General features: G+C 60.0%; 3 protein-coding genes across 3 annotated transcripts in view; 2 read left to right on the forward strand and 1 right to left on the reverse strand.

Annotated features, from left to right (window-relative positions):
- The window catches only part of LOC146594597 (deoxyribonuclease-1-like), a 4,871-nt gene extending 4,062 nt beyond the window's left edge, over window positions 1-809 (forward strand). Inside the window, exon 6 of the mRNA XM_085307244.1 lies at window positions 550-809. Coding sequence (XP_085163370.1) covers window positions 550-809 — 260 coding nt within the window. The remainder of the gene's footprint in view (window positions 1-549) is intronic.
- A 1,830-nt stretch (window positions 810-2,639) lies between these two features.
- LOC146594598 (deoxyribonuclease-1-like 2) lies at window positions 2,640-6,742 on the forward strand. Its single transcript, XM_085307253.1, has 8 exons — window positions 2,640-2,786; window positions 3,148-3,236; window positions 4,474-4,557; window positions 4,777-4,877; window positions 4,970-5,082; window positions 5,428-5,582; window positions 5,772-5,868; window positions 6,692-6,742. The coding sequence occupies exons 1-8, from the start codon at window positions 2,640-2,642 to the stop codon at window positions 6,740-6,742; spliced, it is 837 nt and encodes a 278-aa protein (XP_085163379.1).
- Window positions 6,743-7,036: 294 nt separating this feature from the next.
- Window positions 7,037-14,009, reverse strand: ECI1 (enoyl-CoA delta isomerase 1). Its single transcript, XM_085307207.1, has 6 exons — window positions 13,727-14,009; window positions 12,443-12,570; window positions 11,692-11,838; window positions 10,174-10,295; window positions 9,201-9,379; window positions 7,037-7,556 (listed from the first exon to the last, which is right to left on the reverse strand). The coding sequence occupies exons 1-6, from the start codon at window positions 13,992-13,994 to the stop codon at window positions 7,393-7,395; spliced, it is 1,008 nt and encodes a 335-aa protein (XP_085163333.1). The 5' UTR covers window positions 13,995-14,009; the 3' UTR covers window positions 7,037-7,392.
- Window positions 14,010-14,375: the final 366 nt, after the last annotated feature.

Genomic DNA, 14,375 nt, shown 5'->3' on the forward strand with positions numbered 1-14,375 from the left:
GGGGGCCGCGGCGTGGTGCAGGCAGAGGGGAGGTGAAGTGGAGGGGCGCCACAGGCAGGCGGGCTGCAGCCCCCCGGCAACGGGCTGCCGCGGGTGCCCTGGCCCTCCTCCGCCCTCAGCCCCCTTCCCTCCCACCCTGCGCACCCCAAACGAGCCGCCTCGCCAGCATCGCGAGGGAGCGGAGCTACGGGATGCTCCAGGGGCAAGGAGACCTCCCGGCACGTCAGAGCCGCCCGCCTCGGCAGCACCCGGCCAGCCGGACCACGTGGCTGCCCGGGCAGGCCGCGCTGGGGTGGCACGTCTCGTGCCTGTGCCACCAAGCGGGTGGCCCGGCCGGCCAGGAGGGACCTGGGTGCTCCAGGCTGGCGGCGCCGGGGCCTTCGCCGGGGAGCAGCAGATGATGCTCGCGGCGGCGGGACGGGGGCCGTGAGTCAGCGGGCAGCGCGGCGGCGGCGGGAGCCCGCTGGCAGGGCTGGGTGCCCCCCGGCGCGGCGGCTGCCGCACCCCGCTGCTCGAGCCTTGCTGCGACATGACTCTGGTGACGGCCAGGGATGTTGCAACGAGGAGATCGGAAGCGGAGCGACCCTGGGGGCTGTGAGCAAGCGCTGCCGAATTCGTGCCAGCCCTCCCTGGGCCTCGGGGCGCTGCGAGGAGGCGCCGGGTGCCGTTCCCCGCGCTGCGGCTGCCCCGGGCGCCCGGCGGGCAAGGGGGCAGCGAGCTGCAGCGCCGAGGGCAAGGCTCATCCGCGTCGTCCCGGGGTCGTCACCCCCCACCACGACACACTGCGCCGGCGAGCCCGAACCCGGTGAGCCCCGGCAAGAGGAGCCATCGCCCCGGGGGGCCCTGCGGGGGCTGAGCACCGCCGGGGCGGCAGCGGAGGCCGTTTCGGAAGCCCACCGGGGCTGCTTCGGGCCGCCGAGGGCTCGGCCCGCATGACCCGCCTGACGTGCTGTTTCCTTCTGTCCTTATTTCCCTTCTAATTATCCCATCTACCGAGAAACTCATAACGGGCTGAGTCACCTCTATTAAGGCCATTAGCTGTTGTTGCCTGGCTTGCATCACGTACCCTGGCACGGCCATGAGGCAGTGCCCGGCCCTGGCCGGTGGCCACTGAGACGGCCCGCGCGCCTCCGGCGCAGCCGCAGCCTCCCGCTCGGCCGCGGTGCCGGGCTGTCCTCCGGCCGGGGAGCAGCGCGTGGCCCCCGCACTCTCCTTTTCTCCCTGAAGGCCCCGCGCTGGAGGCCGGTTCTCCCAGCCCGCCTTGCGCTCGCTGCTGCTTTGCCCTGGCTCCCAGCTCTCCCGTGGCCTCCCGGCTCCTCCGGGATGTCCCCCGGGGTGCGCGGGGCAGGTCCCCTCCCTGCCCGGCGGTCCTTACRGCTGGCTCAGAGGTGGTGACGCTGGCCCCAGCCTGCCAAGGTGTAGGTGGTGATTTCCCAATGGAGGAAGACACCCAAACACCATGCCGAAACATCCACGGGGTGTCCAGCTCATCCTGCTTTGCTGACACCTCAGCCGGGAATAAAACAGCCGGAGCAGATGCCGGGAGGGCAGAGCTGCTCCACGCGCCGCGCCAGCCTGCTTGCTCCACACCCCAGCACGGTAAGGACGGGGCCGGATGCCCATGACGAGGTTTCGATTTGGGGCTCGGGTTGCCGGCAGGGTGTTTRGCAGCTGCATCGAGACTGGCGCATGGCTGAGACTAGTATTATTTCCACGGTGCCGGTGGGAAAGTGGATCAGCGCTCGTGGTCCGGCCGAGACCCTGGAAGAACGAGGCTTAGCTGGTCCTTCCTAAATTTCTTAACCTGACTGTTGAGGGGCTCAAACCCAGCACGGAAAGCCCAAAAGGCACCGAGCTTTGGGGAGCAGCAGATGCAGAGGTGGGTCAGGAGAGGACAATTTAAGGCTGCAGAATTGTGGGGGGCTCAAGGTTGGGTTTGCATTGGACTGAGATGGTCCCAGGGGATGGGAGCTGGGAAGGGAGCAAATCCGAAGCCCCGGAGACTTCTGGTCTTGTCCCCAGTGGGACACAGCGTGGCTGGGAGCAGGTGTCCCCCACAGTGGTGCCGCTCAGCAGTGGGGGCTCTYGGAAGAGCCCTGAGCAAGAGGCTCTCGAGGTGGAGGAGGAGGGTTCAGCCTCCAGAGCGGCCTCACCTCCAGCCACGCTCCGGCACGGTGGCAGGAGCTGAGGCAGCTCCGGCTGATTTCCCTCGGGAACCAGGGACATGAYGAACAGCCCGGGCCAGCTCTGCAGGCTTGGCCGGCGCGTTGTGCCTGGGCTCAGCTCTCCACGAGTATCTCCTGGTGCTTGATGTGGCGAGAGGGAACTGGGGCTCCTGGGGTCCCCCTAGGCARGCAGCTGATTCCCTGCATGGCCCCGGACGAGTCCTTCCCTTCTTCTTCGATGACGGGGTCCTGGGAACCTGTTGCACCTAACCCTGGCGACGGCACGGGCAAGGAGCTCCACGGGGGGACAGGACCTGGGGAGAGTGCTGGCTCCTATGCACCCTAAGTAGCTCTTTTTGCTCCATTCCCATGTCAGAAGTGGTTTCCCGAGCCCCGAGGCRCCTCCCAGGCTGAGGCACGGGAATGCGGCTCCWATCGCCACGTCCCCGTGGCTCGGCRGCSCTCCCCRGCAGGATGGGCACCGGGCCGCTGGCGCTGGCCCTGCTGGCCRTGGCCCTCCTGCCGCGCGCGGCTGCCACGCTGCGGATCGGCGCCTTCAACGTCCAGGCGTTCGGCGACAGCAAGATGTCCGACTGGACCGTCGCAGGCATCCTCGTCGACGTGAGTACGCCCCGYRCGAGGCCCGCGTGYGGCCGCCCGTGGGGATGGACTGCAYGCGCTGGGGCAGGCAGGAAAYGCTCAGAGATGCGTAGGGATGAGACCATGGCCCGGCACTGAGGATGCCCCAGGGGGGGCACAAGGAAGGACAGGGGACAGGGCCACCCCATGGCACCTCTTAGCCCTCTACGGGGGCATCTGTCCCCCTCCCTGAGGGATGCACAGGCCACCAGGTGCTGGACCCCACACTGGCATCGGGGTCCCCACTGGGAGTGGGTGGCCCCACCTCAAGTGCCAGCTGGGTGCCCATGATGGCCCCAAGCCAGCCCCAGGCTGCTCCTCACCAGGGCCATGGTTCCTGCAGATCCTCAGCCGCTAYGACATTGCCCTGGTGCAGGAGGTGCGGGACTCGGACCTCAGCGCTGTCACYGAGCTCATGGAACAGCTGAACAGGTACGAGCGAGGCTGGGGCTCTGCAGCGCGGCATGGGAGGGTGGTGGCACTGTCCCTTGGTGTCCGTTGGCATCCCTTGGCATCCCTTGGCATCCATTGGTGTCCCTTGGTATCTCCTGATGCCCCTTGGTGTCCCTTGGCATCCCTCAGTGTCCCTTGGCATCCCTTAGTGTCCCTTGGCGTCCCTTGGTTGTGGCAGGAGGTAAGGGACCGTGCCCTGGCCGAGGGAGCAATGCTGGAGGAGCAGCATGAGCTGTGCCYGTGCAGGAGCAGCAAGAAAGCTTCAGCTCAGAGCAAACAAGTCAACTTGCGCTGGCGCCCCAGGTGCCTCGTGGCTTCAAAATTAGGGAGGAAGCGCAAAGCTGCGTGAGCAGTGAAAGGCAAAARGTGCAGAAGTGTGTCGTTTTTGTTTTTTTTTTCTCCCCAAAAAGCTTTAAAGTACCATAAGATAGGTGGGACCAGAGTCTGGGAATCAGTCCGAAACCCTTGCTGGAGGGTGGCRGGAGCGGGCGACTGGCAGCTCTCCCCTAGCTCGGAGAGGAGCCGGGGAACCAGCCAAACGGGAAAAAGCCTGGGGAAGGGCAAGGAGGTGATTGCAGGTGGGGACTGGCCCTCCATGGGAAGCAGGTCGGCTCTTCAGGCTGCAAAGAGGAAGATGAGGGGTGTGATGGGGCCCCAAGAGCCCTTTGCTGGGTGCGGAGGCCCCATGGTCACCTGCAGGTGACAGCTYGAAACCCCAGCAAACCCAGCCCCCAACGCGCCAGCAGGATTTGGGACGTGCCTCTGCCCTGGGGCRCCAATCCCCGCGGGGCGCTGGGCTGCTCCGAGCCGTGCGTGGGCTCAGAGGGGGACCACAGCAATCRAATCGCTCCGCTGGCGGAGGCGTCCCGTGGCCAGGTGAGGGCTGGGGCTGGGGCGGAGGTTGCTGCTGTCTTCTTTAAAGGCATCAAGTGTTTCTGAGGTGCCACCACGGTGGTGCACGGCAGGGACAGCAGGGTGGCTTGGAGCCACTGCAGCCCGTGTCACCTAGCAGGAAGGCTGCAGTGGGCTGGGGACTGGGGACAGCAGGGCTGGCCAGTGCCACCCACAGCTGTGATGGCCAGGGGAGCATGGGACCAGCCGGTGTCAACCRAGAGCCATGGTGGCCAGGGGAGCGTGGGACTGACCACGCCAGGAGCAGGCAGGTAGCGCTGTGCCAGCCATGTCACGCTCCTGCCATCGTGTCTCATCCCCGCAGTGCGTCCACGTCCCCGTACGCCTATGAGATCAGCGGGCCCCTGGGACGGGAGAACTACAAGGAGATGTACCTCTTCATCTACAGGTAACGGGGCTGGCCCCACGGCACGCTGCCCCAGGGCCACCCCGGGGGACAGCCGCATGGCGAGAGGGCTGGGGGCCCAAGCGTGGGTGCCGGTCCAGGCCTGCGTCACCTGCTGGGGCTCAGGGTGCCAAAGCCACAGTGGTAGGATGGACCACGGCGGAGCTTGGCACCCCGAGGGCCACGTGAAGCCCCAGCGTCACYGTTGCCTTGGCCTGCCAGGACGGAGGTTGTGTCTGTGGTGGACACCTACCAGTACGAGGACCCCCAGGATGTCTTCAGCCGGGAGCCGTTCATCCTGAGGGTGTCGTCACCCCACACGAGTGAGCACGGGGAAGAACTGGGGCTGGTCCCCTCCTTGGGGCAGGTGATGGGGGGCCATGGCCGCGCCAGCTCACGGCTCTCTCCCCGGCAGAGGTAGAGGAGTTCGTGCTGGTGCCGCTGCACTCGGCGCCACACGCCGCCGYGGCCGAGATTGACGCGCTCTACGACGTCTACCTGGCCATCGTCAGCAAGTGGGACACCGACGTGAGCAGGAYAGGAGCGCGGGGCTGTGCGGGCACAGCGGGTTGGGGGCGGCTCTGAAGGACAGACACAGACCCTGTCTGAGGTCCCTTTGGACCCACACCAAGCCTCTGGCCACCAGCAGTACCTGTGCCACCTTGGGGCCGATCGGAACTGGGCTCTGACCCCCATGGTGGTGCACATCTCCAGCTCATGTCTGCAGCTCCATCTGCGTTTCAGAGCTGCATCTCTCTCCAGGGCAAAGCCCAGGCTCAGAGATGGGGGGGTCTCCAGGGTATGGCTGATACTGGGGTGCAGAGAGCAGCCCAACACCACCAGTGCCCACCCTCTGCTCTCCCTTTTCTGCAGAACATCATGTTCCTGGGGGACTTCAACGCCGACTGTTCATACGTCAGACAAGACGACTGGTCCTCCATCCGCCTGCGCACCAGCGACATCTTCAAGTGGCTGCTCCCTGACAGCGCTGACACGACCGTGGGGAAGTCGCATTGCGCCTATGACAGGTGACTGCCAAGCTGGCGTCACATCCCCCTTCCCTGCCTGCATGGTCTGCTGCCCTGGGGCCCCGTCCCCACGGGGACGTGGGGGCAGAGCCCACGGCCCGCAGCTCCGGGGAGGCCTCTCCTGGGGCGACGTGGGGAGGCACRGAGCGGAGGTGAGAGCAGGCCCTACCGAGCTTTGCTTCCTTCCAGGATCGTGGCGTGCGGTGCCAAGCTGAAGAGAAGCGTCGTGCCAAACTCGGCTACCGTTTACAATTTCCAGCGCGCTTTCCAACTGGAGCAGGAGGAGGTGAGCCAGGCTGATAAACAGAGACTCAAGCAGGTAGCAAAGCTGAGCTGGCCCTGGGCAGCCCTTGGTGCAGCCAAGACCATGCTGGTTGCCAGCGTTCGTTAAGTATTAGACAGGGCCCCRGGCTGTAGCGATGTAGCAACTGCATTTCAGTAACAACTCCAAAGTTCAAGGTGCTCCAGCACCAAGCTAGGTGCAGGGCACCTTGCCTCCTTGGCGCATCTGCCTCTGTGCAGTGCCAAGCTCCCAAGAAGCCACCAGAGATGYGCACGGCTCCTTGCGTAAGGCACTCTCCTCTCCTGAGACGCAGCAGCCAGCACCTGACCAGTTAATTTGGAGCTCTGGGTGCTGAAGGACCCATAGGTGGGAAAATGAGGGGTGATTTTGGATTATTGCTTGTCTCCGCATGGAAACTGCACGTGGGCCAAGTCTCGGGGCAGGGCCTTTTCATGGCCTTTCATAGGTAGGAGCAGGTATGTTAGTAGGACTCCATGCCTTAGGGCAAACRAAGCAGGTTTTCAACCAGCTCCAAAGCAACTTAGCACAGAGCTCCTGAGATAGCCTAGGTCCTGGGAGTGCAGGCACCAAGCTGCCTGCACACATACACAGCACAGACCACACCTGGACATCTCTTCTTGAGAAGATCCAAAACTGGAGCCTCATGTGTTGACCTCCCTGGGATTGGGGACATTGTGTCCCTCTCAGGGAGGCAGAAGTCTTGCATGGAGGGCACTGCCACGCTGCCTGCCCCATCGGTGCTGTGAGGGGCTCAGGGCTTGCCAAACGCTCACGTTACTTCTCCCCACCTCTTGCTCTCCTATAGGCCCTGGCGGTCAGTGACCATTACCCAGTTGAAGTCAAGCTGGCGGCCTGAGCTCTTCCAGCTGCCGCAGACCACGATCCGGCTCCAGCTCCCAGGACTGGTCGCCATGAAGGGACCCACCGCAGCCCTGTCCATGAGCTCTGTGTGCGGGCTGCCCCTAGGACAGCCTGGAGAAGGGTCACAGCCCGATTCCAGCTACACCGAGGCCCCTCAGCCCACATCGCTCACGGCAGAGCCCTCCCGACCCATCACGAACCAGAGCCTGGGGGACAGGCCAACATCAGGGAGCCACCYTGCCATCACGAAGCAGTGACCGCAGACAGACTCGGAAATGAAGCATCCACCTCTTGCCTCATCAAAAAAGGGCTTTATTGACAAATCTCATTTTCACAATTTGACATTAGAAAGAAGGAGACTATCCAAGATCAGCGGGCTCAGGCCACACTGGTGTCAGATGTTCTCCTTTTCCGTTCCTCAGGTGACCTGAGCAAACAGCTCTCCCTGCTCTCAGGAAAGGCAACAGCGGTGTCAGGCACTGTAYGGGTATGAATGGGAAGGAGTGGTGGGGGTGGCCACAGGAGCAGGCAGCGCATCGCTGATTGCTGGCAGTACAGAGGGCTTCACTGTAAAAGTCTACAGCTACTGCAGCATTTCAGAGGGTCATGCAAGCTCCTGGGACCAGGCCGCAGCTGCTTGCCTCCTCAGCTCTTCTTCTTCAGCATCTCCATATACATGCGAAGCGACTTCTGGATGGACTCTTTTGTAATAAAGCTGATGAAGTTCTGAATGTCTTCCTCCCGGTGAGCTACCAGGCGGTCCAGCACTGGCTTCCTCATCATAGACTTGGTGAGCTGACGGGCATGGTCTGTGGAGAGAAGAGCGAGGATGGGGAACGTGCATGGCCCCACTGTTAGCAACCAGCTTGTGGCCACTGTCACCATGTGCAAGTACCTCAGAAGGGGAGCTACGGCACACTGAACGGCTCTTTATACCAGCAGAGAAAGGCACAAGACAAATCCACTAGCTGGAAGCTGAACTGGATAAATTCTGATATAATAAATTGTGATCTGTGAATCGAACCAAATTCTCTGTTACATGACACTACCCCGGCTCTAAGCTCCTCCAACCCTACCCTTTTGACCTCTGGCAAGACAGTCTGCTTCTGTCAAACACCCTGTACAAAAGCCAGCAGCACTGTCCCCTCAAGCTCATCCCAACAGCAGTTTCTGGGCTGTCCTTGCGATCCCCACTCCTAGCCAGCATAATCTGGCACCGATAAATGGATGCTGATAGAACAGCACTGGCTGCTTCAGCTGATGGAGGCCGGAGCACACATCTGCTCGCATACACAGCAACACAAAATGGTGCAGCCGCAAATTTGTTGTGCTGATATTGTACATGTGCTCCCAGTGTGCTGCAATGGTGAAGGTGACATAATGACCTACTACACACACCGAGAACCCAGAATCCCTTCCTCTGCGCAACACCTAGGTGCTCTGGACAGATCCACCCAGACAGACTCTCGCTGGCTCTGGCTTAGGGCTCTGCGGATGCATCTGCATGGTGCCTCCTGGAAGCCAGGAGAGGGTAGAACAGAGACATGCTCCCTTGCCAGGGGCCAAGGACCAATTATTTTCACTCTCATCCCAGGGCAGCAGGGCCAGAAATTTAGGGATCCTCTTCCAGGTAGGGATAGTAATGAACAGTCCTGGGACCTGTCCATTTGTGCCCAGTTTCACTCAGATTTCTATGAAAGGAAGAGCCAAAGACTGATGTGTAGTTGCACCCCACTGCAGAGCTTTGGATGTGGCATGCGATGGGATAATTCAGATCTAGCTGTGGAGCGTGGAGAGGACAGCCCTCTCCCTGCCCCAGGAATCCTGTGCTTCCTATCATGAAGCAGCTCAAACAAGCACTTGATGTTCACATTTGCTGTCTGTCCTAATGCCTCATCCCCACYCTCAGCTCAGTGGCTGCACAATGCCAAGAGCTGATCCAAATCACTCCTCTGAAACACAGGGTGACCAGCCACCTGGGCACTCACACCCTGCCTGTTCCCAGAGGACATGGTCTGTTCCTTCAGCTCCGGACAATCTTCCTCTCCTTCCAGCAGAGCAGTATTARATTATATGCTGGTGACATCTCCACCAACAGACACAGAGATCCAGGCAGGGTTTTCACCTGGAATTCATACACCTCCAGATCAACTCTGCAGAGCTGGCAGAGCGAGCTGGACTGGAGCCAAGCAGCCTGTGCACCAGCACACCCTGTCCTCCCACCCAGGCCCACTGGTGAGCACATCTCTGCTAGCCTGAGGCTGCTTGGAATGCTCTGCTGAGCTTTCCCACCTCCCAGCCATTGACACGTTCAGTCTAAATGGCAGCTGTGATGTAGCTCCCAGGCACCAGCCTCAGTACCTGTCCTYCTCACACAGTTCAGATCCCTCCTTCTGTGTTGATCACTATCTTGAAAGGCAGCAGAAGTCTGTGGGAGGAGGTGCCTGTCTTACCGGGAAGAGCCAGCCATTGCGCTATAACGGCTGCAGCCTTGTCCTGTAGCTTCTCCTCTGGCACCAGCTCGTCCACTAGGCCAATCCTGTGGGCTTCAGGCGCAGGGTGAAGGTAGCCCAGCTGAAGGGAGCGTTCAGCGACTCGGTATCCCACAACATTCACAAACGCATCCTTAAACCTAGAGGAGAGGAGAGAAGAGGAATAGCCACGGTTAGGCAAAGAAACACCCAGCAGCAGCTGCACCCAGACATCAAAGCTAAGAGCACTGCTCACCCCAGAGCCTCTGCTTTGGTGCCCTGGTCACACTCCCCAGGCAGGGATCGCCAAATCACAGCTACGACCTCAGCGAGGCAAAGCCACCAACGCGCTTTTTGCAAAATCTAGCAAGCGGAGCCGTTTTTAGTGTTACCCTGTCAGAGTCCCCTGCCCTCTCCCTGAGAGCTCTTCCATTCACTCCGAGTGCCCAGGTCCCAGCTGCGCCCACTTGCCATGAAGTGAAAGCTACTCTCCAACAGTATATTTACACGCTCTTAGGGCAGCCAAAGTCAAGAGGTCTGTATCTCAATATATTAACTGTTCCTATGCTTTGAGAGGTCTTCTCTACAGCTATGGGATTTGGTAGGTTCATAGCCAGCAGCCACAGGAAACTATTCTCAGACTGAGCTCGACCATAGAGATCTCCTGGCATCAGCTTCTGAGCAGAATGCAGAGTCAGAAACTGAGGTCTTTGCTGGTGAAGGCTGCAAAACAAGGTGTGAGATCATTCTGCAACCTGAYAGGGTTTCAGACATGTACAGGACAAGACAGACAAATGAGGTGCTGAGCGGGCTGTGTCCTGTAACTACGACTACCTGATCACTCCCCTGCAATGGTCACATACAACTACATCTTCATGAACAATTAAAGCTTATTAATAACCCCCTTGAAGGTGAACTCAGCACATGAGCTTAGAAGTGAAAGACACTGGCCTACCAGAAGGGAGCCACAATGCCCAGCTGTGCTTCGTTCAGGCCAATGCTGAATTTGGGGTTYTCCGCCATGATTCTGTAGTCACACGACAAGGCAACCAGACAGCCTCCCGCTGGGCTGGATCCCTGCCAAAGGGAAGGAAAGAGCRAGTTCAGGTCAATCCTCATTTTCTAGCTACAAATATTCCTGGCATCCTACCCCAGCAGCCTTGTCGTTTCCTCCAGAATAGAGAAGGCAAAGAGTGATGGAGCTGCCAGGGACAGYGCTGATGTCCCTGCTCAGCTGATTTGAAAGAGTGTAAGAAACAGAACAAAACCAGCCACCAAAGACGACTTCCGAYAGGTTTACCAGAGTTTATCCTTTCATTTTTTTTTAATTCTCTTTGTTTCCTGCATTTTCCCAGACTGAAAATCTGGCTAGTTGGTTTGTTCRCATTGAGTTTTGCTCTTTAGCTGGGCTGCAAACCCTGCAGTGGAGATTTGTTTAGACATTCTCTTATGAGTTTGTAATCTTAAATGCCACAAAACCAGTTTTGTTCAGGGGCTCTGYAATACCTCCCAGCTGTAAACTTTGATTTGAGAGTATCTTTGCCATGACTCAGTGCTTCCTTAGCCCTGCACAGTATGCACACAGGAGGTTGGTCAGAGACTCAGCTGYCTTGGGATAGCCACTTCAAAGAGGGTCTGCCGATAGATGCAGAACCACGCGCTGCCAAAGCGGTACTGCACTGAAAAACTAAAACAAGACCCCAAGCAGGTAACGATTACACATTTACAGATCCTGAGGTTCAAATGGCATTCAGATGGTTCCCTGCTGGCAAGAACCACAATCGGAGGGACAAAACTCAGGGAACAAAGGACTGAAGACATATTGCACTGGCCAGGTCTGAAGCATCGCTGCCCAAAGGGCTGAGGATAAGCATCTATGGCACTGCACAGCCCCAACCTGGTCTCCTCCCCATGGCTAGCAGGGCAATGCATTAGCCGAGCAACTCTGGGCAACTCCTACAATACTCACCTGCGAGGAAGTAGAARGTGGGAACACGACAAACATCCTTCAGACTCCCTCTATCCTAACCGCTTGGCTCTGCCTTTGACACCTCTCTGGGCTTCAACATTGGCCTACAACCCTCCTCCTCCTCCTCCTCTAACCTGGAGGACAGATTTCCAGCTGAGTTCCTGAGTCAGGATACRGCCCTGGCTGCACAAAGCACCACCGAGTCTGAGCAGAACGAGCCCCTGCCGGCGGGACACGAGTGCTGGGTGAGCTCTCCACTGCAGCTAAGGTGCTGCTAATGACACCTGTGCCGGGCATATCGCTTACGCAGAGCCTGTAACATCCCATGTTCCTACATGTCAGGGCACCAGCCCAGCAGGTATGTATGCTGCCCTGACATCCCAACACAGTATTTCTTTCAGTACAGATAAACCTGTTTTTTTTTTTTCTCAGTCTCTTCCCACATCGTGCAAACAAGTGTCAGACCGCACAGGGCAGCTAGGAAGGCAGCTCTAAAGAACTTGCATTGACTGCAGCGACTGTCACCATGTTGGAGCCGTACAGCCTGAGCCACATCTCCTGCACAGCTCTCCAGAACTCGGCATAGTGCTCCGTGCTCTTCCCACACATCTCGGTGATGTCCAGGCCAGAGGAGAAGATTTTGGGGATGGCCTGGAATTAGAAAAATACAAACATCACCGGGAATCACTGCTCAGTGATGACCTTCAACCCCCTAGGCACTCGGCCTAGAGTAGAGGGAAAGCTGACACAAACCAGGCTCTTTTGGGGTTCTGAAACAACCTCCTCAGCATTCCCATAGACTGGATCATCCAGTACTTGCAATATGATTYCTCATCATCAGACCCCCTCTGTGGGTACCTCTGTCACACAGCACCAAACCTGCCGTGTCCTATCTCTGGCACGGCCTTGCACGCACATCACRCCTGGAAATGAATTCTGGCTTCCCCTAGAGCCTCCCTTTAGGCAGTCCAAAAGATCTCAAGGGATTTGCCAAGTTTGTAGATGGACAGATTTGATTTTWATGAGCAACAACAGTGCTTTATTGTAGTTCTCGTGCTAGAAAAGGCAYAAGGAGGAAAGAGCACAGCCCTTGCAAGCCTTCCCTGGCCCTGTTTCTGGAGCTCATTAGAGCTGTGTCCTGGCCTTCCTGTGCCTCTGACCAGAGATCCAGGAGACCAAGCACGAGCAACGGAACAGTATCCRCGCCTGCCAAGCCGCCCTGCAGCTCGCACCGTGATCCCAAGGCAACACGTACGGATGTGATGATCACGCCGCGGCAGTCCCGGTTGTTCTCCAGCTTCTCCAGGCTTATGCAAAACTCGGTGAGGAAGTCCAGGCTGAGGCTGTTGACGGGAGGGCTCTTAAACTTCATTGTGGCTATGCCTGTGTCATGGCAAACACGGAGGCGTCAGAAACTCCTCGCCACTGTGGCACACACTGCAYGTACACTCGTTTTACTCAAGAGAATTTCGTCTGCCTTCCTGTTTCCTCACTCGCCCCAGATCGTATCTTTTTAGTCCTAGTTATTTGGCTGCTCTCCAAAGAGCCCCCAGAGCTGGACCAAAGGCAAGGCACTGCCTTTAACCAGATCTGCCCACGGGCCCCGGCTCGCTCACTGTGGACCAGGTGTCCACTGCACAGGGCAGCGGCCAGGCTTGGTGTCCCAAAACCCAGCCACCTTGGGGTGGCAAGGCCCAGAGGTCCCTGTCTCACTGGGCTAGCTAGGCAAGGCCAAGACTCCCAGCTGCTATCGCTGCAAACACCCTGTAGCCATGTTGGGGAATAACACTGTGCCTTTGGAGCCTGCAGGMAGCGTGCCACCATGTCCGGCTGGACATGACAGGTGGGGAGGACTCTGTCCCCTTATCCCCTCCCAAATAGCACTGCCYTACCCCAAATGGCCCTCAAAAGCCTCTGAGCTGAGCGCTTATACTCTGTGCTGCTGCCGCTACAGGCTGGGGACCATTCACCCAGCTGGGCACAGTGCGAGGACGGGCCCAGGGGCCCGGCAGCCCAAAGCGGGCTCCTGGGATACGTCAGGGAGAGACCCCTCTGCTCGGTGCAGGGACGTGGTCCATGACAGCTACTCCAGGCAGCCAGGACAAAGAAATCCCCCACAGCTGCTCACTGAAGGAGCTCCTGCCACTCTGCCAGGGCCCCTGGGCAGGGGACGGAGCCGTGAGGTCCACCGGCTGGGGACAAGCCAACGCGGCAGGGACAACCTTGCTGCGTCAGCTGGTGTTYGCACGTGGCACGCAAACGGCCCCCAGGCACGTCAAGCGCCCGCGGCTGGTGAGACTCCCGTCCCCAAACATTTCTCTCTAAGCAGCTGCATCTGGAACGTCCGGGGCTTCGGAGGCTTTCCACACCCAGGGCCACGCGTGCCACAACAACCTAGCTGGGCGCACGTGCGGCAGGACACCTCCACCCACGTTGGGGTAAGCGTGGAAGAGGGCACGGGGCTTCACAAGCCCGCAGCCGTGCCCCGCAGCGCGCCACGGGGCGAGGACAACGCCGGCAGAGGTGCCACCAGCCGTACCTGAGCCCTCGTCCAGCTCCACCAGGATCTTGTTGTTGCTGAAGGCACGGCGCTGGGCGAGCAGGAGCCCAGGGGCCTGCAGGAGGCCGAGGGGCTGCCGGGCGGCTCTGCCCCACGCCTGGGGCCGGCTGCAGAGGGGCAGCACGCCTGGGGAGCGGAGGCAGGTGGGGCCGGGCACGCACAGCGCCCTCGGGCACGCGGCCGAGCCCCCGGCCTCCCCTGCGCGGGGTGCGGGGCTGCGCTCCCCCAAACTGTCCCGCGCGGCCATGGTGGGGGCGTACGGGAACACTCCAACCCACGGCAGAGGGACGTGGGGGCAGGTGGCACCCCAACCCACGGCAAGGGGACACAGGGGACCCCCGGCAAGGGGACGCAGGGGACAACCCTGGCCCATGATAGGGGGACACGTAGGACACACAGACCCACGGCAAGGGGACACGGGGGACAACTCTGCCCCACAGCGGGAGGGGCATACAGGAGCCACAGCAAGGGGACACAGGGGACAACACAGCCCCACGGCAGGGAGACACGGGGGACACACAGACCCGCGTCAAGGGGACACGGGGGACAACCCTACCCCACGGGGAGGGGACACGGGGGACCCACAGACCCGCGGCAAGGGGACACGGGGGACAACCCTACCCCACGG

This window comes from Rhea americana, unplaced genomic scaffold (assembly GCF_003343005.1).
Source record: "Rhea americana isolate MKP2758 unplaced genomic scaffold, rheAme1 scaffold_255, whole genome shotgun sequence".
In the NCBI taxonomy this organism is placed as follows: Eukaryota; Metazoa; Chordata; class Aves; order Rheiformes; family Rheidae; genus Rhea; species Rhea americana.